Consider the following 26,689-nt stretch of genomic DNA (forward strand, 5'->3'; position numbering starts at 1 on the left):
GTTCCTCATCTGCCAAAGAGAGATGAGGATAATGCCGCCCTACTTCATAGGGCTGTTGTGAGGATTAAGTTAAGGGTCAATGTGCTTTAGACATTACAAGCATTTCATAAAAAGTGAATTCATAGTAATATGTAAAACTTAGGAACTGCATATGTCACATGGAACTGCACATTTTGCACACATTGCCTTGGCACACTTGTTAAAATACTGAGACAGTATCTGTGCAAGATATAACGCTATGGCAATCTACGGCCCCATTATCCACCTTGACCCTGTAAAGTCAGAACGCACATTGTTTTTTTTCCTAAATCTGAGAGTACTAAATTGGCACCTGATACAAGTTCAGTTCCAGCCCAGCTTGTTTCAGTCTTTAGAAGGTTAAACAACTATGTAATAAAAGCCCTGCCATATAAGGCAATTGGTTCTATGCACTGAAAGCCATCTCAGAGGGATGCTATTATCAGAAGCAAAATTAACACTGGTGTAGTTTCAGATATTCAATGATAGGCTGAACTAAGCTGCATTTGTTAAGGCAATGAAAGGAAAAAAAGACTAATCACCTTATAAATAAGCCAGCTTATGGGTATATAATGAGCGTTCCTTATTAAAAATTCATTGCTTTCCATATTAAATTAAACAGCTTTTAATAACAAAAGGGTTTTCTTCTTACCTTTACTTAAGTGAGATAAGATAACTTAAGTGAGTTTAGACCTGTGAAAATCTGGGAAACCGATCTGGCAGGTAAACAAGCATATTAAAAAAGAAAAGCTCCAAAGTCACCACAAACCCAGCAAAGATCTCAGCTTAGCAGAACTCAAAATTGAATACAAGTCAGGAGAAAAAAGAGTAGAAAGTGCTTGTAGTGGGGTGGTTACCCTGCTCCTGCCCTGAAGGGCTTAACAGCCCTGGGAGAGGGCTGTGGCAGGGGCAAGGCTGGGCTGATTGAGAAAGAAGCTGTAGCCAGTGCAGTCAGGATCCAGCTGGCCCTTATAAGAGGACAGTGGGCCAGAAGCAGAAAGACTCTCTCTAGCTTCTGAGGGATGAGGACCTAGTTGCTGGAAAGCTGAGAAGGGTATCTAGGGTGCAGCAGTGCTGGGGAAGGGCAGAGGGAGCTAGGGAGCTCCAGCCTAGCAAAGCCCCAGGCTGCAAGCCGAGCTAAGGGCCCACAAAAGGATAGTAGGGTTGCAGATGGGCAGCCCAGATATAGGCAGAGGCAGCTGGTCCAGCACCCCTTACTGGTGTGTGGTTTACAAACTGCAGTCTGCCCCAGGGAGCCGGGGCTAGATGATGACTGGCAGTAGCCACTGAGGTGAGATGGGGATAGGGGGTTGGGGTACCCCTGGGAGGGGAGACCCAGAGTGAGGGGTACTGCAGTGGGCAGAACCCCTGGGCAAGGGACACTTGGGTCTGGAAGGGACACAGGGCCAGCGGCAGGCGAGACACTGACCTGTAGAGGGTGCTCTGGGCTGGAAGGAGCTAATTCCCGAGATGGCCAGTGAATCGTTGCCCCACCACAGAGCTATTTAAAACCATCTCCAGATCCTCAATGGGAGGAGCGGTGTTCTCCCCTTCCAAACCAATGATCCAAAAAATCCTTATTCACCCTTCAGAATGGCTGAAATTTGCTACCGTGTACAGAGCCAATATAAAGCCTATGCATGATTGGAGCTCTATTTTGAGAGCTGCATAGGCCTTGTGCCAGCCCTCTGCACGGGGTTTCACCTGATATGAATAAGGCCTGTGTAAAAGCTTCAAGATCTGGTCCATTGTCATTTCCCTAGCTCTACAATTTGTCAAAGTCATTTTGAATTCTAATTGTGTCCTCCAAATTGCTTGCAACCCCTCCCAGGTTGGTATCAACTGCAGATTTTATGAGCACACACTTCACTCCCTTATCCAAGTCATTAACGAAAATATTGACTGGTGCCAGACATTAGGACTAACCCCTGCAGGACCCCAGTTTGACAAGCCTGCCCAGTTCAACAATGAGCCACTGATGAAAGATCATACTTAGTAATATCACACCTTATAGTCGTCATCTAGAGGCCATTTCATCTAGTCCTCATTTCCCTAGTTTGCTTATGAGAATGTCACCTAGGACCATGTCAAAAACCATATTAAAAATGCCTAGAGCTGGTCTTGGTAAGGTTTGTAAACGCTCTGAGCCAACAATATTTATTGTGTAGGTACGGCTGGCAAAGGATGTTGTACATATAATATTGGAGTCCTGATGCAAACTATTTACAGTAATGCTGTTGGGAGGGCATGGCTGGACCATATATTGAGCCCAATTTTAACCTAGTTAGAAAAACCTACAGGTGAGAGTATATGATGCTCAGACGTTAGTGCCGATCTAGCTAAAGTTGGAAGCCCTGACCCTAGGCTTGCTTTGACCACTTGGCATTTTTCCAAGGGCACAAAACAGCCCTACATCTGGCATTCTGGTGCCTAGTGGAACTTTCCTGCACAGTGGAATCCTCAGGTGTAGTAGAGGCTCCCTACATCACTCCCTGCAAATGCCACTCACAAGAGGGGTGCTGGGGGGAAAAGAGGAGCAGCTAGGACATTACTACTCCTCAGCAATCCCTGGGTGCTACAACAGCTCTTTGGCCTGTTGACAGTCAGCAAATGATAGAGAGAAGTCCTTAAAGCAGCTGTAACCTTCCCCAGAGGAGTGGACTAGGATCAGGGGAGTGCACCCCTGTCCTGAATAATTGTGCCAAGCACTCACCCTCAGTCAGGACCTCAATCCTGGAGCCAATGACTTCACAAAGGGCTCTTCAAACCAACCCTGCTTTTATACTTCATTTAAAAAAAATGAAAGTCTAGTTTTCCCCTCAGAAGAAAGGCAGAGCTATAAACTACAGCAACCTGTCAATGATTTAATCAGAAAGGAAAGAGCATTTTCTTAATAGATAGTAAGGAAAAGCTAGAGGAGAGTGCAACCCCCTACCCCTGAAAAATCCATCTCTATAAATCTCGAGTCCAGGAAGGATGTTAATCATCCTCAGCAATGTGACATGCCACTACCAGTTGAGTTCTTTTTGCTGTCAAACATCATCATCCCACTTACCTGTCCCTTCCCCCCCCCCTTTTTTTTTCTTTTTTTTTTTAAAGAAAAGCTGTCTGGGACTGGCTTCCAGATGATCTAATGGGGGAGGCAGAACAGTGTATGGTGCAGAGGCAGACAGCCCAATTATGATCTTGTTACACTAGTTTAAGTGAGAAACCCAAGAGGTACTGATCTAGTTCCAATAAGCATCTAAACCTTGATGTTCTTAATCTATTTTGAATCAAGCCTTTAGAGGTCTGCTCCTCACAAATGCTTGTTTGCCTCTGTAGTGTCACCAGGGAGAGACCCAATCTTAAACGTTCTCAACTTCATTCACTATTTGTTTTAAAATGTTTATGTCGATTTCCCTGTACCTAGTTCAGTGTAACACCACCTCTGCTTTCACACATTCACCCACTTCATTCACTTGGAGCGTCAAAGTGCAGGGGCGGCTCCAGACCCCAGCACGCCAAGCACGTGCTTGGGGCGGCATGCTGCGGGGGGCACTCTGCCGGTCGCCGGGTGGGCGGCAGGCGGCTCTGGTGGACCTCTCGCAGGCGTGCCTGCGGAGGGTCCGCTGGAGCCGTGGGACCAGCGGACCCTCCGCAGGCACACCTGCGGGAGATCCATCGGAGCCGCGGGACTGGCGACCGGCAGAGCGCCTCCCACGACATGCTGCCCTGCTTGGGGCGGCGAAATGTCTACAGCCGCCCCTGTCAAAGTGATCTGTCTTTCACAGTGATGTAGGAAATCTTACTGCAAAATTCCTACTATTAAGGCATGGCCTGGTGTATATACTTTATAAATATGAGCTAACTATCGCAGTAGTTTAAAATTTTCAGACTCCTACTTCACTTCTAATAATTTCTTTCTAGAACTGGCTGTAAGTTGACATTCATATTACACATTTTCACAGCATTGTTAAAATAATTTGGCCTTTTGTACCCTGCATCCACTCCATATCCCCGAGTCCTTTTCTTGCTTTCATCAAACTGCATGTTCTTATTAAAATATGCTAACGTACCTATTTTCAAACACAAAGGCCACCTGGAAAATAAATGCATCTTCAAGCAAAGTGAGCCCATTGTTGCACACACACAAAAAGTTAGCATCTCAGAGTGTCTTGCAGCAAAAATAGGTCAATGCTCTCAATGAAATATGAAACATTGATTTTCTGATAGTTTTATATTTCATAATGAATACTTCGCACACACTCATAACTGAAAATAAGAAAAAATATAGATCAATATTGCATTTATATAACTTTTAATCGGTAGATCTTAAAGTCCCAAATTTAGAACAGAATGTATATATGTGCCTAAATCCCACTCACTTCAATGAGACTTAAAGGAAAGCATGCTCTTACCAGGGCCAAAGAGCTTTGCAAAAGGCAAACCTGCAATTTTAGAAATGGGAAAATGGAGGCACAGAGAGACAAAGCTAATGGTGGTACAGTGACCCAGTGGCAGAGCCAGGCGTAGAACCCAATCACTGAGCAAAATGCCATCTGACTAGTGTAAGTATACAAGGTACAGATGCAGTGTGTCTCCTATAAACCTTAAAATTACAAATCTCAGAGGCTTTGCTCTATTGTGTTATAAATGAAACCTTGGGTGGGTTTGGGTATTGGGAACCCCTATAGAAAAATTCTCTAATCTTAGACTAGAGCTGGCTCTTCTATTTTAGGTATGTTTTCTATATGGCATGGGGCGGAAATAGAGAAGTCTTCATATTTTTGGCCTAATATATTGTTGTTAACTTTGTCAGAACCAGATCCATCCATCAGCAGGGTATATGTAAAACATGCATTTGCAGGATAACCTCTAATGGAATAAACTTAATTGAGAGAGTGCCACAACTGCATTTTTGGAAGCAAGACGTGACTATGAAATGGCTGCAGCCCTACGGTCAGTTGCTTGTATAATTTAAAAAACTGCCAGCAGGTCAGGAACTGGGGTGCTCACCTGACCCTTTGCCTCTTAAAAAAAAAAAAAAATAGAAATAAAAAATGAAAAAAAATCAGTGTCCAATATATGAATGGAAACAGCAAGACAAAATGGAAAGTGGGAAATCATTGTTGAAGTAATAAAGCTAATAAGGGGAAGCCTTTTTTTTTAATTAACCAATTCAAATCAGAAATTATTTAAGAGTGAAAGACCAATCTTTGGGGGAGCTAAAAGGAACTCTCCCAATGAAGAGAAAAGGGGAAGAATTGGTTAATCAGTGCATTTGGGGACAAATGCATGGACAGCGCATCGCCAATAAATTTAATGGATTTATACCAGGGATAAATTATCCCAATTGGACTCCACTTGTGAGATATACCTTTCAATCTGTTTCCCAGTTCCCTAGTGTTAATATAATTAACCATAGCTCGGGCTGCACTGGTGCTGTGATATTAAGAAGGCTAGCAACAGAAAGATTAAGCATACTGTTTAAATCAGTGTTAACTGACAGGTTTCTGATTCCAAGTCTAGACTGGTAGCATCATCTAGAGCACATAGTTGTCTATGCTAATTTTTCTTTTAAGTTTCTGTCCCTCTCCCCCTACTCCTCCCCTCCAATTTTCAAGACAATTCAACATATCCAGACCAAAAGGAATAATATTCTCTTCCCTTTTAATGTCAAATACTATTTTTAAGAGAATTGTAATGTGTGTTTCTTCAACAAGTGACTATCTAAAGCAGGTGTCGGCAACCTTTCAGAAGTTGTGTGCCGAGACTTCATTTATTCACTCTCATTTAAGGTTTCACATGCCAGTCATACATTTTAACCTTTTTAGAAGGTTTCTTTCTGTAAGTCTATAATATATAACTAAACTATTGTTGGATTAAAGTAAATAAGGTTTTTAAAATGTTTAAGAAACTTCATTTAAAATTAAATTAAAATGCAGAGTCCCCCGGACCGGTGGCCAGGACCCGGGCAGTGTGGGTGCCACTGAAGATCAGCTCGTGTGCCACCTTGGGCACGCGTGCCATAGGTTGCCTACCCCTGATCTAAAGTGAGGTACACACCTGCAATATATCCATTAAAAAGCATGTAATAAAAAATTTTAATAAAAGCTGCAAATTAGCACACAAAAACAGTCACATTTCATAATTCTATACATATGTCTGTTTTAGATCAATGCTGCATTATGCATTCAATAACAATTGGCTAGAATGTAAAGTGTCATACTCCTTGGAATCAACATTTTACTTACATGTTTTTCACTGTATTGGTCATTTGTCCTAGTTTTGCCAAGGAAATTTAAGATCTGAATTTAGATTATACCTTATGCAGAGTACATTTACTCTAGACAATGAACAACACGTGTGAGGGAGAGTGAGCACACGAACAGGCAGACAGATTTTAAAGGTACATATACTATGTAAATGAACTATAGATATGGTCTATCAAAGACATTTATAAATAGATATATTTGTATTTAGCTGTGACATTAAGTACATTTCCCAGACCAGAAGAGTTCTGTGTAGCTCAAAAGTTTGTCTCTTTCACCAACAGAATTGGTCCAGTAAAAGATATTACCACATCCACCAACTCTCTCTAACAGCCTGGGACCAACAAGGTTACAAACACTGCAAAGATGTGTTCTTTAAGACATTATGTACAATGTACATATAATCTATTTATAGCCATTTTGTTGTCATTCTTTGCTGCAAGAGTTTTACTGGGCCAGACCTCCCCTCATTTCAGCTGTTTCTTAGTAACTGTACTTGACTATGAAGATAATCTGACAACGGGTATATGAAAGTACCTGTATATCATTCCTGTCCCAGCTTTGACAGTTTCATGTAATGACACTCCATGCATATGCAAAAACTTCTCTAGTTGTTTCAGTTCTGCTGCTCCACTTCGCCTTCCAGCCCAGCATTTTGCTGGAAGGCAGACTTTAAGGGCGGCGGTCTGCCTTTTACCCCTCAACGGTGCTTCAATGGATTTCGGCACGCTTGGCTTGTGGGGTGGGATTTCCGTGCAGGAAGGTCGGTACAAATGCATATTCCAAGATAACAGCTGGTCACAAAGATTCTCGAAGTCCAATAAAGTATTTGAGATTTAGATTCTTGGTAGTTTCTGCTTTTCTGGCTTCTCTATGTTCTTTTGGAATGCTAGTTTGTTGCCATTATATTTCTATTAGGAGATGCAGCTTTAACTTAGTTATGCTTGCTTAATAGAACAATGGGAATATAAAGAGTTTTCCTCCCAGTCACTCTGTACCTTATTGCTACTGGCTCCTTTTAATTGGTGCCTAAGATGGATCCTAGCCAGAATCAGTGACCTTTTTCCCCCCATCAGTTGAAACCTTTCATGGTCAAGTACTCAAAGGGACTGCGTATTGCCACTGGGAAGAGAATACCAACGGTTTCCCATGTCTTATATTTAGACAAAAAATATTTGTTCTGGATTCAGTACAAGGCTGATAAATGCAAGTTCTCATGGGGTTTATTTAAGGCCTTGGGCAGGATACTTGAATGTTGTAATGGCCCTTAGTCAAATCATCAAGGCAATTTGGTTTCTCAGAGTACATTGTAGCCCAGAGGTGGGCAAACTACAGCCCACGGACCGTGGCCCACGGGACCCTCCTGCCTGGCCCCTGAGCTCCTGGCCTGGGAGACTAGCCCCCAGCCCCTCCCCTGCTGTCCCCACTCCCCCGCAGCCTCAGCTCGCTCCACCGGCACAATGCTCCCCGTAGGAATGTGCTATTGGTAGCAGTTACCGATATGAAGACTTGTAAGAAACTGCTATTCCGGCAGCACAGCTGCAGAGCCATGGCCTGACCCAGTGCTCTGTGCTGCACGGTGGCGCGGCTGGCTCCAGCCAGGCGGCGCGGCTGCCTGGCCTGGTGCTCTGGGCGGCGTGGTAAGGGGGCAGGGAGCAGGGGGGGTTGGATAGAGGGCAGGGGAGTTGGGGTAGTGGTCGGGGGCAGGGATGTGGATAGAGGTCAGGCCCAGGGCAGGGAACAGGGGGGTTGAATGGGGGCAGAGGTCCCGGGAGCGGGCAGTCAGGAAGGAGGGGAGTGGATGGGGCAGTGGGGGGCAGTCAGGGAGAAGGGGTGGTTGGATGAGGCAGGGGTCCCGGGGGCAGTCAGGAATGAGAGGAGGGGTTGGATAAAGCAGCATGGGGCAGTCAGGGGTTGGAAGGTCCTGGAGTCCTGGGGGGGGGGCCCCCCATCAGGTGTAAGAAGCAGGGGGTGAGGTTGGATAGGGGGCAGGGACCAGGCCACACCTGGCTGTTTGGGAAGGCACAACCTCCCCTAACCAGCCCGCCATACAATTTTGGAAACCCAATGTGGCCCTCAGGCCAAAAAGTTTGCCTGCCCCTGTTATAGCCTCACATAAATCAGATGAGTTGGGCTCTCAAGTTCTTTTCCTATTATCATAAGGTCCATTCAGGGTTCCTGACCATTATGAAAATGATGGCAGACCTGGGGAGGGGCCAAAGGGTCAGGGATGTCAGGAGCAGGAAGAGAAAAGTTCCTGTGAAAATGTGCACTATGAAATGTCAGCTTACCCCCAGCCAATTAGACCTGCTGCATATGGCACTGGACACCCTGGACTCTCAGTGCGTGCAGCAGCAGCAGGCAGTGCTCCCTCCCCTATCTCTGCAAGCACAGGGCTGGGAGCAACAGGTCCAGTTTCTTGCCAGTTCTGCAGCTCCTGCTGCAGGACCCCCCCACAATCCTGTCTGGTCTACTTAGAGTGTAAGTTCTTTGGGGCAGAGACTTATTTTGTTTGTGTAATGCCTATTGCAAAGGGGGCTGGATCAGAATAGGTCTCTCTAGGCCTTTGTAACACAAATAGAGAATAAATTCTTGAGATTTTTAAAAGCTAGTGTGCCTAAATCAAAAACTTTTCTATAATTGTAATAAACACAAATTCTCCATAAGATTGAAAGACTTTTCTTTTTCTGTACACAGATAGACACTTAATGTGCAGCTGTGGCTGGGTGGCAGTCTAGTGGTAGCACACGCCAGCTGAGAGTGGTCTTTTGCTGCTAGTCTGGTAGGAACTGGGAATGGTACTGTAGCAGCATGCTCTGCAGCCAGGGGCAGCTCTAGGAATTGCGCCGCCCCAAGCAGGGTGGCACGCCACGGGGGGCACTCTGGCGGTCGCCGGTCCCGCGGCTCTGGTGGACCTCCTGCAGACGTGCCTGCGGAGGGTCCGCTGGTGGACCTTCCGCAGGCACGCCTGCGGATGCCCACCGAAGCCGCGGGACCAGCGGACCCTCCGCAACCATGCCTGCGGGAGGTCCACTGGAGCCGCCTGCCGCCCTCCCGCGGCACGCTGCCCCAAGCACGCGCTTGGTGCGCTGGGGTCTGGAGCCGGCCCTGGGTCTGGAGCTGGCCCTGTCTGCAGCTGGGTGGGCTATTCAGCAGCAGGCGGCTGTCTTGGGACGTATTTTGCCTGGAGCTTTGAATAGTACTAACAGGCTCCAGATGAGAATATTTGCATATGCATCTAAGTGCCTTGTCTGTTGGTGTGTTGCTCTGCCTTTAGAGGAAGTAAACCAAGGGGTTGGCTTAGTGGTTTAAGCCTCAGATGTGCTATATCCAGATTCTTTGGAATCAGACTGAAATCCTGTCAGTATTAATTCAGCTCTTCATCCTTCTGAGGGAGAAGAGCAGAGTACCATGCAGTTTTTCTGTAGACTAAGTAGATAGCAGGCTTTACAGTAGGGTCTGTAAAAACGTGGCCCCATCTGTTCTGTTCTGTGTGAACCCTAAAGATTCCACAAGATTAGGGGATTTGTCCCTGCATTCTTAGCCAAAATTTCTCTTTCCCCTGCATTTTTGTATATCACGCAATGCATCAATTGTCAGCCTTACTGCCTTCCTTCACTCTCTAGCCTAGACAGTGTTTCAGAGGAGGTATATATACACACAAATTGCCTTTAACCCCCCCCCCCCACACACACACACACACCCAAAAAATCAACACTTGTCAAACAAATCAGCAGATAATTCTCTAGTCTTAAACCTAGAGAATTGTTGGTATTTCAGACACCACTGTGTGCCAAAGATAGGTAAATGTTAGCTATTTAATGGTACCCATAGTATATAATTTGTAATGTGTTTAAGATATTTTATATTTATAGAGCACCTGAATTATTATATCAAGAGAATTAATAGAGACCCCAGATTAGCCACCCAAGCCAAACAAACAGCTCAAAGAGCATGAATCAATATAATGCAAGGAGGAATACCTTTACTTTGTCATCTCACAGAATCACAGTTCTGCAGCCCTTTGTTACAACTCTCTTTCAATCACTAATACAGAGTATGATTAGATCATCAAAAGATTAATGTACCATGGATTCAGCTAATCCGCAAATCCTTCAAAGCAGATAAACAGACTGATCTCAGAAGAGAACGTATTTGAAAAGATTGTAATTCAATGTCACAGAGGGTGATTTTTGCATGGAAATTTGGATGACTCCAATTATTTGGTCTCTGCAAACTGTGGGCGACCAAAGACCTAAGGAATTCAGATGACCTTGTCAGCACCAGTTGCTGTAATGGTTCGTCAATGTCTTATATTCAGATTCAGTCAATTCAATGTTATCTTTTTTAAGGTCCTAAACTATTTTTAGGATCTGCATATAAAAACTGGTTCAGATTCAAGTAACAGTAAGTTCTGTTTACTGCTCTCTGAAAGGCACACTAAGAAACACATGGAGCTTCAGGGAACAGGTTATTAACATTGGCATTGGAGATTGGCACATGGAAGCAACTTGTTGGAAACAATCTGATCCTTTTGTATTCTCTGAAATTAGATTTCACAGCAGTTAAAATTATCATGATCTAGGGAAGTCACTGGCCTTGTTTCTAAATATATCATTTACCAATCAGCCTTATTTTTACCACCACTCGGGTAACAAAAAAATATACAAAAATATTTTCATGGCAACGCAGTGTGGCAGCACAAGGTAACTGGTTATCCTAGATAGAAATAGTGGAGATTTATCATGGAGCTGTATATTGGATAGCTTTCAGAGTTCAGTTTAAAGAAAAGGAGGCTGAAAATTTGGAAGTCCAGTTCATAGCCAGTTTACAAACAAATTGCTTCTATAAAGAAGACACCTGGGTTCGAACCAAACCCCACATCCAGACACTGCCAGACTTTGGGGGAGGGAGGGAGGTTCAGAATCCAAAACTGGACCCTAATTAGAGTTTTACCATTGGCATGCATCTCTGCATTGACCAAAACAAACCACTACATTGGAGCGTCCCTGGGCAAAAACAAACACGGTTCTACATCTGATCTTTCACTATCAGACCCTACCTCTACAAGGACTCAAACAAAACTCCTTGGTCTAAACCCATATTTTTGGTGGGCTGGAAAGGCAAATACAAGCAATACATCTTGGCCTCAACTCGAGTGTTCCTTGCTTTGACTCACTGGGAATCACCAGCAATCAATGCCAATGTAGTTTAAATATTTTCAAGCTGTATTATACATTTTTAATACACAAACATGCTCAATACGTTGCCAAAAGAAAACACTTCCTTTAGTTTTCAACTCTTTCTGGACCAAGCTATCTCCATTTTCTGGGTTTTTTCACTATAGTGTAAAACTTATGATTTTGTCTACACACTTTCCTGCAGCTTAATTCTGATAGACTCATCCTTGCTCAGCCATGCCTCCCTTCATCCAAACATATCTTTAACACCTCAAAGATCTTCTGTTCCCTCTTGTTACCACATCCTGGAGGGCTTGACTGTATTTTCCTTAATAATGTTGCATCCTGCATGCAGCTTTACTCCAGTGGTAAGTAAATATTACTACTGGTTCTTCATGAGTTTTAAAATATGAGAGTATTGTATTTTTAGAAGTCTATGTAAAGACTTTACTACATTAACATTAGCAACTCAAGTGCTGCAAAATAATTGCAGCTTTCATAGTGTTCTGTTAACACAGCATTCAGTGTTTATGTATCTTGACCATGAGTTTCACATGAGTAGTCAATCTGGTTTAACGTGTTTTTCACTCCACATTTATTTGACAAATGAATTTAGCTACTGGGCTAACATTTTCCTTATTGGATTTGGTCAGCTACTAATTTCTTAGCAATTGTGTATGCAAAACCTCACATTTCTGTACTAACTTGCACACATTTTCCTTTAACTACTTTCTACTTTCAACCTTTATCCCCTGATGAAATCTTACTGATTCTAGTGTCACTGTGGAAAGATCTCACGTTCATGTCAATCACTGTAGACACTTTGCTTTGAGATTTAGGATAATTTTGTCTGGCAATAGGGTTAGAAGCCTGGTTGTCTGCTAAACGTATTAAATCTAGGTAGGGCAAAGCACTGCAAAACACCACACACACCCGACACTCTAACAGTCATGGATTCAGAGATGGACTAGATAAAAATGCTTGTTAAATTCTTTCCTTCTGCCACCTACTGAAGTGAGTAGGGTTACTGAGTAAGATCCCACTCAATATGGATAGGGGTTGCAGAACCTAGGCTTCTGATTGTATTGTTTTCTGACAGCTGGGCTGAAACAGTAATTGTTATACCAATAAACTAAAAGCCAGCAGGATATTATTAAAGGGGATAAGATATTTATGTCACATTTATTGTAAATATAATAATAAAACAAAAGATAACAGTAAACAATGTTGTTTGAATACTTATTTTTATGTATTTATATAATAACCAATGTCTATTAAAGCCCTACCTAATTAAGTCTCAGAGATTTAATATTAGAAACCCATAAAATAAAGCCTGGGTCTTATTTGCACTGGTGAGGCCCCTTTACATTTAGAATTAATGAAAATCAGGCTCCCATATGCTTTGAGATTTTAAAAGGGCTTAGATTAGAGGCAATTTATTGAATAAAATGAAAATGTTCCCTTTTTCAGAAGTGGTTTGCTTTCAAGCTGGCATTCATACACTCCCTCACAATTTAGGAAAAACTCACAACAGGGTTTGCAAATGCTTTCATTCAATATTCTCAGGTCGCCTCCATAATCCTTGCATGTTAGCAGTATATTGTGCACTAAACTCAATTGAAATCAGTCACATTGACAAGATAGCTGATGAGATACAAGTCTGAGGATTCACCAACTTTGACATTCAAGTGACTAATAATCAGTCGCCTATAATTGTCACTTTTGTAGTTTGCATGTAACAGTACATCCCTGCCACCAGCCCCACTGTAAAGTGATTAGAAAATGTCTAAACCAACCAGGTACAAAAAACACAGAGCCTTATGATTTTGTTTTGGGAGGGGTTTTGTGGGTGGAAACACTGATTTGAACTTTCTTTTGAAGAATAAGAAGTTTAGCTCTCTTACCTGTGAGGCATTCCAGTAGTGTACGCGATCGTATGCTCATACGATAAGTTACATATTTTCAGATACCAGTTCATCTCCAGTTCCCGCATGAGTGCCAGTCTCCAGCCCCTTTGCTGTATCTGACCTGCGATATTGAGTCTATTGTCCTTGCTGCTTTCAGAGGAGCTCTTTGGAGCTTTTTCTCTACTCCCTAAAGAAAGGACAGAGTGTTTCCTTAACTTGGCTGTCTCATCAAGATTTTTACTCCCCACTGTCCCAGTGCGTGCTGCAAGCATTTTTGTGTCTTGCCTGTCTGCAAAGGAACCACCTAGCACTAAGTCACTTTCTGCAAGTCATTTAAACTGATTTCAGCATGCACTTTCCTCCCTCTATAACCTTATCCTGGCCACAAAGCTGTAATTAGATACATGTCTACAGGGCTTAACCAGAAAGAATAGCTGTAACCTTTTCATAGGGAAAATCTGTAAACTTCCTACCTGTTGACATACTTGAATACATAAAGCAGTAGCATCCCACGTTTCATAATAAACAAATGCTACTGGTAAACACACTATTGTTTTACAAGAACAATTTTGTTTTATGTGGATAACCTTTTATATATAGTTACAACTAAAGCAAACAATTTCACCTGCATATGTTCCACTGAATTGTTTTGTCATCATGTGTATTTGAAACTGAGATTCAGCTGAAAACAACTTTAGCAGTTTAGACTCCAACTATGCAAAGATTTGACATGTGCTTAACTTTATATAATATGAATAGTCACACTGAAGTTAACAGGGAAAATTAGTGTGTAAAGTTAATGTGTATAAGTTTTCACAAGATAGGGCCTTAATTTTATGATTACTCCCTTTTTAGATAAAGAGAAATCCTACTGAATGAAATTACTGAAAAAAGTAATCACTACTCTGGTTCCCTGGCTTCTTTCATATTGTAGCAATTTTTTCACATTCCATAAAGGAATTTTGAAGATTGAGAAAAATAATTTAATACCTCTGGACATGATGATCGAAGGTTATGCTTTTTAACGGTTATTCTGATATCCGGCAATTATTAACAGGGCCTTAGGGAAAGTAAAAATATTGTAAATAAAAAGAATGGATCCCAAAGCTGGATCCATTTCCTTCGCACTGTTAGGATATAAAGATGTTAGAGAGATTTGAATGCAGTCTGCTTATTGCACATATCAGCTGTGAAAATGATATTTGGAACCCATGAAAATGTCCCTGAGGAAAAATAAACATTTTGGACAAATCGTCCAGTTGTTCATTGGGTTTGAAGGATGAAAAGTCACCAGCTCTAGAGCTAATCCCCACATTGGACCATATCATGTCATTCATTTTAAAGGCAAATATCTGAACCTTTAACTGACAGAGGTTAACGACACTGGTAACCGGTCCAGTCTTGTATAGACTAGGGTTGCCACTAGTGCAAACAGCTGATAAAACTGAATCAGTGGTAGTACCACTGGGAATTTGATAGAGTTCCTTAATGTGGAGAGCCTGTGTTTGGGTCAGGACATTTCCTGGAAGTTTAAAGTTTGCTTAGATCCTGTTTCTGTAGAAGGGGCATTTACTGTCCCTGGACAGTCTTGACAAGAAGCAGTTTTCTATATGGGCTGATAAGCTTCCATGATACAGTTTTACAGACACCGCTGAGTAGTCCCCATCTTTCAGGTTTAATATTCTATAACCTGTTTGTAACTTTTGTAGTCTCCATTCATATGTTGGGTCCCGCAACCTTTTTTTACAAAGATTAGGGCTTACTCAAGCAAGTAATCCATCTGCCTTGAAGAGGTCTACTTGCATGAGTGAGGATTCTTTGGGTGCATGTATATTTGGGGCCACTTTATGGGCCTTGTGACACAGACCTGCAATGATGTTGGTACAGTGCTTCACTGCCCAGGAGAAGCACTAGGAGGCATTCTGGTCTGCTCTGCACTGCTTCTTGGGGTGCAGAGTCTCCTTCCATGCACACTAGTCCCTCTCTACAGGTGGTTTCTGGGGATAAGGGCCATAATCCTACCCCTCCCCATCCACTATGGGGCACCCTGTGCCCTAACAGACCACACAGATAGGGCAGCTCCAGAGTGCCCTGAGTGAAGGAACACCAATTGTGCCTGGCCCTTATATGCTGAACTCTGGAGATCTGACAGAGCTACCTGCGTACAATAGGAACACTGGGTGGGGTTGTGCTTCCTGAAGCCCACTGATGAGGAACGGGACTGTGCCTTACTCCACTGTGTGCTAGGTTACCGCTGAGCAAGGTAACCATAGATCCTGTTGTGTCCAGGGTCCCTTTAAACCCTGTCCCAGCCGTCCCTACTTTTTTGGCAAAAGGAGGCATTTGTCCCATTTGTTCTTGCGAACTTCAGGGCCAGCTCCAGGCACCAGCGCAGCAAGCAGGTGCTTGGGGCGGCCAACGGGAAGGGGCGGCACATCCAGCTCTTCGGCGGCAAGTCCCTCAGTCCCTCTTGGAGGGAAAGGCCTGCTGCTGGATTTGCCGCTGAAGAATGAAGCAGCGGCGGCAGAGCTGCCACCAAAGTGCCACTGATCGCAGCTTTTTTTTTTCTTCCCTTTTTTTTCCACCACTTGGGGTGGCAAAAACGCTGGAGCCGGCCCTGGCCAACTTGATCAGTTGACAAAAGAAAATGGGACAAATGCCCACTTTTGTCAAAAAATGGGGTGCGGAGGAACATGTGGGGGAGGGGGAGTGGTGATGCCAGCCCTACGCGGGGGGTGAGGGAAGACCGAGGTAGAGGTCAGGCATGGCTCAGGCGAGCAGCGACACCAGCCTCACCCTGGAGCGGGGACCAGCTGCACACGGGGAAGGGGGCTTGGGCTACCCCCAATCAATGTCCTATTTTCCCTTTGGGAAACATGGTCTCCCTACCACTCAGCTGGTGAAACAGGGGAGCAGCTTCAGGGTTTCCCTTCTTCTCTGCCCCCTTTGGGGTGGCTTGGGCATTATTCCTACTTAAAACTTGATCCCCTCACCACTATTTTTTGAGTGACAGCAAAGAGAAGCATAACTATAGTATACCCACCTACACCTTCTGTCCCTCCCCCACAATTCCGCCACTGGCTGCTTCTGAGGTTTGTCATTCTACCTGTTATTTTATTTTTCTGGTATTTGCATAACAGTTTTGACACAAATAAGAAAAAACATTTGAATTTTTGTTTAATAAATCAGTTCCATTCCTTTATGGAAAGAGGAAGGATGAAACAAATAAGTTTCCTGATAATTAAATAGAGATTCTATAAAAATTACTCTAAAACCCTCCCAAATGTAACAGCGAATGAGCTCCTTTCTGTAGAATTTTAAACCATCTTTAAAAATATAAGTATTCTATCCCTATTATATCTGATGAAGTGAGTATTCACCCACAAAAGCTCATGCTCCAATAAATCTGTTAGTTTATAAGGTGCCACAGGACTCTCTGTTGCTTTTTACAGATCCAGGCTAACACGGCTACCCCTCTGATACTATCCCTATTATAGACTTTTACAGGATGTGTCATTAACTCCTCTACCACTTCCCCATAAGGATTAAGGCCAGAGCAAGAGCCCACTGACATCAATGAGAGACTTTCAACTGACTTCCATGGGCTTTGGATCAGACCCCACATTTCTAAACTAAAGTATAAGTATGCTCAAATTACAGATGTCCCGTTTTAAACCTTACAAACTTCTTTTTAGATTCCTTCATTTGAAAGCCGGCTACTCACAGCTCGAACAAATTCTTGAGTATGTATTCAAAAGCAAGCTGGCATTTGGTTTCAGGTTTTCCATTACATTAAACAAACACTACTTGTTCCTGAATGCAGTACAGACCTTAAAAAGGTAACCATCACACCAAAACTAAATGAAATAAATCAAAAGCACATGCTTGCAATTAGTTCCCCTCTAAACAGGGCATTGTTCGTTTTATAATAGACTTGTCAAAGTAGATGTTCCCTTAACTTGTCAGTTTAGCTAGGTAACATTATAGCACATATAATTGTCCAAGTGACAGTATCTTATTAGCCAGAGAAGGTAACTGACCTACCTCTGAAAAGTGAGCAGACAGCTGGATTGCTTTTCTGGAAGCAACGTTATATTTAAATATTGATACCAGGACTCTGCCACTGTATTCAAACACACACTTTGGTTTATTATCAGACAACACAGCAATGGTGGCCAAACTTTCAATATAATTTATGCTAGAACAAACAGTGGGCTCCCCCCCCGCACACTTGCACGAAGCTAATACTGCTCTCCTATTCACCTGCTGCTGGCTAGTTTCCCCAAAGGCATAAGTGGACCCTAAGGGTGCTGCAGCAAGAAGAGAAGATCTGAGGCTTTGGGGAGACAGCCACATCAAGACTCTTACATGAGGAGTGTCCTAAGTTATGGACCCTACCTCTCCCTGTTTGCAGGGTCTTTCCTGCTCCTTCCTTCAAGGCAAGAAGCAAAAGGGGCAAGTGGCCTGGATCGGCACCAGTAATGTGATGTCAGGACGGTGTGACCTGGGGTTCACACTCAGGACTAGCGATTAGGAAATCCAGATTCTATTCCCAGCTCTGTTACCGACATGCGAGTTGCCTAAGGTCGCACAATATGCCAACAGATTTAACTTCTTTATGCCCAGCTTCCCACTCTGAAAAAATGGGATGGCTAAGGCCTACTTGCCACACAATTACTGGGAGGCTTAATTTATGGTTTGCTAAGCGCGTTGCAGTGTTTAGATGGAAGCAGCTGCAGCAGGGAAAAGTATTATAATAAACACTGATGGGAGGAGTCGGGGGATGCACGAGGGAGGAGGGATTCTCCTTTTAGAGTAAGAAAAGCAGGGAATGAGAATGCAGGCCTAAGACAAGCCTTGCTGCAGAAGGCACTGCGGGCAGTGTAGAATGCTATGGATCAGTACATTTATCCTCAGTATCTAAAAGGCTCAGCTGCTCCTGAAAGACGTATATGGTAAAATGGTGTTCAGAATTCTCTGGCCCTCAGTAGTAACCTTGATTATCAAGTTTCAAACCCACATGTTTGCAACACAATAGTTTAGTTAATTTGTAGGTAGCTCTGAATAAATTGGTTAAGCTTCACTTCCCTTGTGAGTGAGACACTCCTATCAGAGTGAATCCTGTTTTGGAAGTTCAGAAGATTTTACCACACAGCAACAGGAGCTGGCACTAAGATACCAAGCCTAAAACACAAAGCAAGGATTTACTGACTAGATAAAAGAGCTTAACCCACGGGCGGCTCCAGACACCAAGCGTGTGCCTGCGGTGGCAAGCTGCGGGGGGCGGCCTGCCGGTCGCTGTGAGGGCAGCAGTCAGGCAGCCTTCAGCAGCATGCCTGCGGGAGGCCTGCGGCTTTGGCGGCAATTCGGTGGCGGGCACGCCGAACCTCCCACAGGTGCTCCGCCGAATCCACATTACCAGTGGACCGCCCACAAGTGCGCCGCCGAAAGCCGCCTGCCTGCCGTGCTTGGGGCGGCAAAATACATAGAGCCGCCCCTGTATGTGGGGTCAGACTACAGTTGATTTAACAAATCAAACCAGTTTTTAGTTATTGGAGAGCAAAAGTCCATCAAAACCCAGCACACTTGACTTTAGTTTTTTGCACTCTACAGTTTGGGAAGTCAAACAGATTTTATTTCTATTTTAGCTAGGGTTGGTTTTAAACAAGGTTTCAAAGATTGGATTTGTCAGAAGAAAGTTTTACAGCAGCTATAATAAAATTAGCATCTAAGAGAAATGTCAGACTAGACAGCGAGTGGCTGCTTGAGACTAACTCTGAATATTCAATAAAAGTCTCAGCTGAGCTGTCAGTTTGTAAGGAAACGATGCTCATTAATTATCACTGAATTGTATTAATCGGAGGCCAGGAACTTATGCCTGTTTTTGCTTCTTTAGGACGTATAAGAAAAAGTCTATTACTTCTACTTCTCCTTACGTCAGGGCTTGTCTACATGTGGAAAATTACTCTAGTAGCTGTACTTAAATAAGAGTATTTACACAGGATGTTATTCCAGAATAATTAGTCCATGTGTAGACAAGCGCTTAGAAATGTCAGGCATGATATTCCCTGTTTTAGTCTTTCTTGGACAACCCAGCTGTTATGTCTACAGGCACGATTGTCTACAGGATTTAAGGCATGCTTGAAGCACAGGTAACAAGCACACCAGCACTAGTTTTAATCTAGCTAGCATGGGTAAAAGTAGCATTGAAGACATGGCAGCACAGACCCCAGCATGAACTAGCAACCTGAGAATGTACCCGGGTTCCCCACTAGACTTCTACTGGGGTGGCTAGCCTGCACTGAAGCCAGTGCCACCAGGTCTTCAAAGCTATTGTTATCCCCATGAAAGCTCATGCAGTGATGCCTATGTATGTTACCATTGCATTTTAAGTGGCACTGTAGATGTTTGCAGATATGGGACTTGAGAGCTCTCAGCTTTTAGCTGGAAGGCAAGGTGTTGCATCTTTAGAAAAACAGCTTTTCTACCATTTATTCCAATATTTGAGTCAAATACGTGTTAAAACTGAATTAAAAAGTCATTACCCCTCTGAATCAGCTTTCACTGCCTTGGTAACTGGCTAGCAAAGTTAGCAGAATTATGAGTCATACACAGTTTTTCTTTGTTGGTCATCTTTTTAAAAGGTTAGGAGTAGGAGGGACACTAGGCAAAGTTTGTATAAGGCTGAGCTGATCAGGAACTTAGAAAATAATAAATATGTTATCAGTTGAGTTTGTGCTTTTCAAAATCAGCTTCCCTCTGTAAACAAAGGCTTTGATCCCAGAGTCCTTACACAGGCAGAGCTTCTCCTTGGAGAGAGATAGTAGTTTTGCTTGCATAGGGACTGTAGAATCAGAGTAGAGAATGTTGGCATGTGTTAGATTTGGGTTTTCAAGTCAGAGTTCCATTCAGCAGCACAGACGAGCAAGCAGATTCAATGCATTTCACATTCTCATGTAGACACTTCATCAACTCTGAGTTTAAGAGATTTCTGGACTGCAGAGCAAAGTCTGACAGTAACCCACAACAATGGAGGAGGAAGCAGGCACAGCCCCTACATGTTCTAGTGGCCCCGCTGACATTTATAGAAAAAAAAATATATCTAAAAATCTATCCTTCCAAAATAAACACAGTAGCAGCAGCTTTCCTCTGCAACGTACATACTGTTCCCCCCACCCTGCGGTTCTGCTTAGGTTTAGATTAGGAAAGATTGTTTTAGTGTATAGAGCACACCAGCAAATTTGCTATCAGAGAAAATCTAATTGTCAAGAGGATTTTGGGAGGCTGGTCTTATTCTAGAAACGGTCCTGCCATCTCCTTGGAAAGTGATGCATATAGAAGACAGATCAGCACGGCAGGTGGGAAATAAATCTAGATTGGATTATACACTTCTGTTCATCTTCCTGGAGAAACTGCTGCGGTTATTTTGTATCAGAATCTGGCCTTATCTTAGAGGTGTTAGAAAACAAAGATCCTATAAGATCAGACTCTAAAGATCCATATTTTCACCTTTACAGATTTAATGCGCTACAAAAGGAGATACATTAGAGTTTTTGTGGATTGCAGCCAAAGGGATTATCTGTATCCAACTGAAGTTGGCATAGCTGAGAGTTTAAAGTACCTTTTTTTTTAATTATGTCAATCCTTTCCAGTTATTGAGCTTTGCAGTAGCTGCACAGAACTGTATGCTCTGCACAGCAAAGTGACCATTAGCACAAATAATCTGAAGTCACAGCAATCTGTGAGAAAACAGATCAAGAGTTTCTCTTATAATTGAGGTCAAAGCCATTAGGTAAAAGTTTTCCCTCCCTCCCTAGAATGGGGCTCAAAATTCACCCATCATTTATGCTGGTAAATTGCAGAGAGAAGCCCCCAAAAAGAAAGTCTGCTTCAGAGAAGGCTATGGCAGCAGAAAGTGCCTATAATCTCCATGGCCTGCAAATTCTGTATGGAGCCAGGACAGCTGGAAAAGAAATAATGGTGTTGGGCATGACCAAGTGTCCGCAGGATCTGCTGATCAGTGCATCTGTTCAGCAGTCTGTCAACTGGACTTCTATGGAGAAACACAAACTAAAGCCACTTACCTCACTCCCATGTAGGAGCCATGCGAGAGCACATGTTCTGAGCGCTGATTCTGCAGCACAGTTACAATTATAAAACTGACATGGCCAGATCCTTTGGTCTGGCCAGGCTGTTGTCAGTGCAAGCCCAGAAGTTGGCAAATGCAGATGATCTAACTTGCTGCCTATAGCCCCCAGGGCTGGTCCAGGAGTCAGAGATTGCTGGGGCAGAGGAACATTGTGGCTAGTCACTTCTCCCTGGCCACATTTCCTATACCAGTTCTACACCACCACTTGATACCTCAAGTCAGGGAACTCTTCAGGGAGCTGGATCGGCCAGCTTTATGGCTGCTTTGCACTATCAGTGCAATGTAAATCAGCCAGTGGGTGAAGGATTTGAGCCACTGTTTGCCATTTAGTTCCAATTCTGAATATCATACAAATGTTCTGAATATTCCTTCCACATAAAAAGAAAAATGTGTAGGGCCAGATCCAGGACTCTGAAGTCACTGGCAAAACTCCCATGACTTCAGTGGTGCAGGATCAGGCCCATAATGTCTTACTCATTCCTAGCCTCATGGACATTCTTCCATAAATCCACTCCTTCCACCAGAGAAGACTTATTCAGATAACATTTAACCCGGAGCACCATTGCTTAGAGGAGATACAGTCTAGCACAGAGGTGGGCAAACTACACCCCCTGAGCCACATCCAGCCCCTGGGACTGACCTGCCCAGCCCCTGAGCTCCCCACTGGGGAGGCTTGCCCCCGGCCCCTCCCCTGCAGCCATGCTGCCGCACAAGGAGCGCTCTGGCCCGCTGCTCCTGCCGGGCTGCGTGGCTTGCGCCCTCCCACCTCCCAGGCTTTCCAAAAAGCCAGCCCCGCTGCTCTGAGTGGCATGGTAAGTGGGTAGGGAGCAGTAGGATTGGATGAGGAGCAAGGAGTCCTGTGAGGCAGTCAGGGGACAGAGGGCGGTTGGATGGGGGTGGGATCCCAAGGGCGGTTAGGGGCAGGGGGCAGTTAGATGGGGAGGAGATTCTGTGGGGGGGCAGTCAGGGGATGGGGAACAGGGGGGTTGGATAGGCGTGGAAGTCCCAGGGGGCCTGTGCAGGGGTGTAAATGGGGTCGGGGCAGTCAGGGGACAGGAGTTGGATAGGGGGCAGTCCTGGGAAGAGGTGGTCAGGGGACAAGGAGCGGGGGTGGGGGGTTGGAGGCTCTGAGGGAGGCAGTCATGGAGTGGGAAGGGGCAGATAGGGGGTGGGAACCAGGCTGTTTGGGGAGGCACAGCCTTCCCTACCTGGCCCTCCATACCATTTTGCAACCTCGATGTGGCCCTCGGGCCAAAAAGTTTGCCCACCCCTGGTCTAGCAATACATCAGAGCAAAGGATGCCAGGAACCAGAGTCCCCCCAGCCAGCATTCTCCAACACAGTTAGTTTTACTTTTAAGAGGTTGGCTGTAGGAGGTGACAGAGAAAAAAAATACATTAATAGGCTCTTTAAGGCTACTTAGTATATTAGTGACATTTATTGCTCCTTTTTGGGGTAGTTTCTCTGCCCAATATCAATGGATGAATATTGCTTATTTAACGTCAACTAATTTATCCCTGGATCTTGTGTACAGAGTTCGCATTAATCGGTGGATGAACTCCAGGAGACAAGACAAAGTTAACTTAACTGTCTTATTTTACTGGAGTGAATGATTCATTTTCTGGAGTGGTTTTTTCCAAAGCAGTAAATATCCCATCTGTGTTGTGGCTTTTTCTAACATATTTATATGAAAGGTTTGAGATCAGAGCTGAAATATAAGATGCGTCCCCGTGGACATGAGTTGTTCATATTAGCTCCCATGCCGCTCCACCACACAATCTTTTGAAAATTTTGGAGAGCCCTTTTCTTATTGCATAGTTCCCATTAAGTGAACATACAATGCTTGAAGTCCTGCACTTAGGACGGAAGAATCCCATGCACTGCTACAGGCTGGGGACCAACTGGCCAAGCAGTAGTTCTGCAGAAAAGAACCTGGGGATTACAGTGGACAAGAAGCTGCACATGAGTCAACAATGTGTCCTTGTTGCCAGTAAGGCTAATGACATATTGGGCTGCATTAGTAGGAGCATTGCCAGCAGATCAAGGGAAGTGATTATTCCCCTCTATTCAGCACTGGTGAGGCCACATCTGGAGTACTGCGTCCAGTTTTGGGCCCCCCACTACAGAAAGGATGCAGGCAAATTGGACTGAGTCCAGCAGAGGGCAATGGAAATGATTAGGGTCTGGGGCATGACTTTGAGGAGAGGCTGAGGGAACTTGGCTTATTTAGTCTGCAGAAGAGCAAGGGGGGGATTTGATAGCGACCTTCAACTACCTCAAGGGGGGTTCCAAAGAGGATGGAGCTTGGCTGTTCTCAGTAGTGGCAAATGACAGAACAAGTAGCAATGGTCTCAAATTGCAGTGGGGGAGGTTTAGGTTGGATATTAGGAAAAACTTTTTCACTAGGCGGGTGGTGAAGCACTGGAATGACTTATCTAGGGAGGTGGTGGAATCTCTTTCCTTAGAGGTTTTTAAGGTCAGGCTTGACAAAGCCCTGGCTGGGATGATTTAGTTGGGGATTGGTCCTGCTTTGAGGAGGGGGTTGGACTAGATGACCTCCTGAGGTCCCTTCCAACCCTAATCTTCTATGATTTCAAGTACACCATAGCCTCACAGGACCTACTGTCAGAAGTAAATGCAACACATACTGGAAAGTGAAAAACTGCTCTCCTCAGATAACTGATATGAATGAATTGGAAAAACCCAAATGTATCCAAGAATTTTAAAAAGATACTGAAAATATCTGTAGTATACATAATACAATAAATGGAATAATCATTTCTTCTGGGTTATCTGGCCCTCTGCTGGCAAGAAGACTCAAATATATTTCTACCATAAATTAAAGACAATTCCAAATGAGGCTCATAATGATGCCATTCAACTAGAAAATACTGAGCTGCATTCTTCCCTGCCATGACTATATTGAGGTATTTAAATGGCCAAGCTCCAATTCCAGCTGCACAGCTGTAAACCCGGATTAACCACAGACTTGGCAAACCTGTGCAATTGAAATCAGACTCTAGCCCTGTTTTTCTTTGGGGGAAGTAGTGTTATTTTTTGGTAATAGCAACACAAGTGACAGTGCTCTGTCCCAGAAAATGGTCACAAAAGAATTAGGGGCAAGGCGAAGTGGTGTATTTGCCTTGATCTTGAGAATTTTTAAAAACAATTTGCTTCAGGATCCAGTGAGAAAGCTGCTGAGCAGGGTTGCCAATTTTGGTGGGTTGTATTCCTGGAGCTTGTGTCAAAGGACAATCTTTAATTCCTAGAGACTCCAGGCCAATCTTGGAGGGTTAGCAACCCTACTGCAAAGGCAGGAGCCTTTCTGCATCAATAGCTGCTCCTTTATGTGGCTTCACTGGCCCATACTTCCCCTGACAACACAGCTCCAGCACAAGCCATGCTAGCAGAGTCCCTTAGAGCAGCTCCATAGCAGCCAAAGAGGGGATTCAAGTAGCGTCAACAGAGGCAGAGCAGAGGCCTGTACTGCAAAGAAAGAATAGGCCCTACTCAGTTCCCTTCTACCCTCTGCCCTCAAAATCCTGCTCAGCTTGGTCCCCTAGTGGAGGGCCCTCCATGGTTGGAAGGAAGATGGGATGAAGAGGATGAGCTGGGCCATGGTTTTCATTTAAGGTGTTTGAATTGGACAGGAGTCTACAAGTAACTGATTAGTAAACTTGTATAAACAGAGAGCCAGATCCTCAGTTGGTGCAAGCTGACCCAGTTCCCTACCAGATAACAATGGATCGATACCAAATCACTTCAGCAAAGGATCTGGCCCAAAGCCTTTTTGCCAAAACAGGCTACAGATTTTGAAGTCCTGTATCATGAGATTACTTTGCTCTCTTTTGTCCTTTGGGTGTGTGTGTGTGTGTGTGTGTGTGTGTGTGTGTGTGTGTGTGTGTGTGTGTGTGTGTGTGTGTGTGTGTGTGTGTGTGTGTGTGTGTGTGTGTGTGTGTGTGCGCACACACAAATCCCACACACGTACGTGAGAAAGGGCATGACATTGAAGCCATGTGACAATTAAAACATAATTTAGAGGGTGAAAGCCTGGCCTTATGGAAGTGGATAGCAAGATTCCCATTGACTTCAATGGGGCCAGGATTTCCCCCAGAAGGAATAATGTAGAACTTTGTTATTAGGGTTCAACAAATGGTTTGTTTTCATCATAGCATGATCTGTAGGGATGGAGGCTATCAGCTCTAATAGTGTCACAGTTGTTGGACCATGCCCCCCAATATAATGGTAAAAAAAGAATAAATATTATTAAAGAGATTTTTGTATTCTGGTAAATGAATCTTTGCTTTAAGTGAACTTCTGTCTGCCTTCTGCTGAATTCTGTTGAATGAATCTCTATAACAAGCCCAAGGCCAAAATACCAATTATCTAAGGCCTGTACAGGGATTGAATATGTGAAGTAACTGATAAGAATGCTATTACAGGACAGAAAGTCTGTACCAAGGAATGATAAGGACTTTGGGAAAACAATGTTTTCTTAAGCAACACCCACTGATCCTCTTATCCCTTGGGAGCTTGATTATGCCTATATAAATCTTTTAGTAATGGAAAGAGGGGGAAAGAATTAAATCAAACCTGTTAAATCTGGAAAATCATGGAAGAATGCTGAGTACATGGGAGTGCGTGTCTGTGACAGGTAAATAATTGATCAGAAACTGGTACCAGCCAAAACCTAAGAACTGCAACTCCAGTATCAATGGGCTGAAGATAATGCAGGGCGGAGGCAACCGGCTGACCCCTGGAGGGCATGCCGTAACCCACCCAAGCGCATCAAGGAGAGAGAGAAGACCCAAAGATAATGCCTAAGTGTCATGGATGTGCCAGCTGCTGATCAAGCTGATTAATGGTTACCCTAATCACAAATTCAGCCTGATGAAGTAACTTCCATAGACGTACACTGAACCAAGGACCTGTAAGAACAGAACCAGAGGATTGAGCTTTTTGAGTCTGGTTCTTTGACTACCCTCCAGGAGCATCGGATGCGCATCTGACATGACTCAGCTCCACCCTCATGTCCACGCCACCTGGCCAGTGACTTGGCATGAGCAACTCTTAGGCTGGTAACTATAATCTTTTCAGAACCTGTGCGAATGCTTGTGCGAGTGAATGATTATAACAACTGACAAAAGTATTTTGTTGTATTTGCAATAAATGTGGTGTTTTG

The 26,689-nt window shown here is 44.0% G+C and overlaps 1 protein-coding gene across 7 annotated transcripts in view; it reads right to left on the reverse strand.

Annotated features, from left to right (window-relative positions):
• KCNAB1 (potassium voltage-gated channel subfamily A member regulatory beta subunit 1) overlaps positions 1-26,689 on the reverse strand; it is a 242,853-nt gene that overhangs the window by 208,171 nt on the left and 7,993 nt on the right. For 6 of the 7 annotated variants that reach the window (XM_039486862.1, XM_039486858.1, XM_039486857.1 and 3 more), the window contains one exon: positions 13,357-13,546. In XM_039486862.1, the coding sequence (XP_039342796.1) occupies positions 13,357-13,546 (190 nt within the window). Of the gene's footprint in view, positions 1-6,809; positions 7,184-13,356; positions 13,547-26,689 lie in introns of those variants that run through there. The other variant, XM_039486859.1, reaches the window with a different exon arrangement.

This window comes from Mauremys reevesii, linkage group 9 (genome assembly GCF_016161935.1).
Source record: "Mauremys reevesii isolate NIE-2019 linkage group 9, ASM1616193v1, whole genome shotgun sequence".
In the NCBI taxonomy this organism is placed as follows: Eukaryota; Metazoa; Chordata; order Testudines; family Geoemydidae; genus Mauremys; species Mauremys reevesii.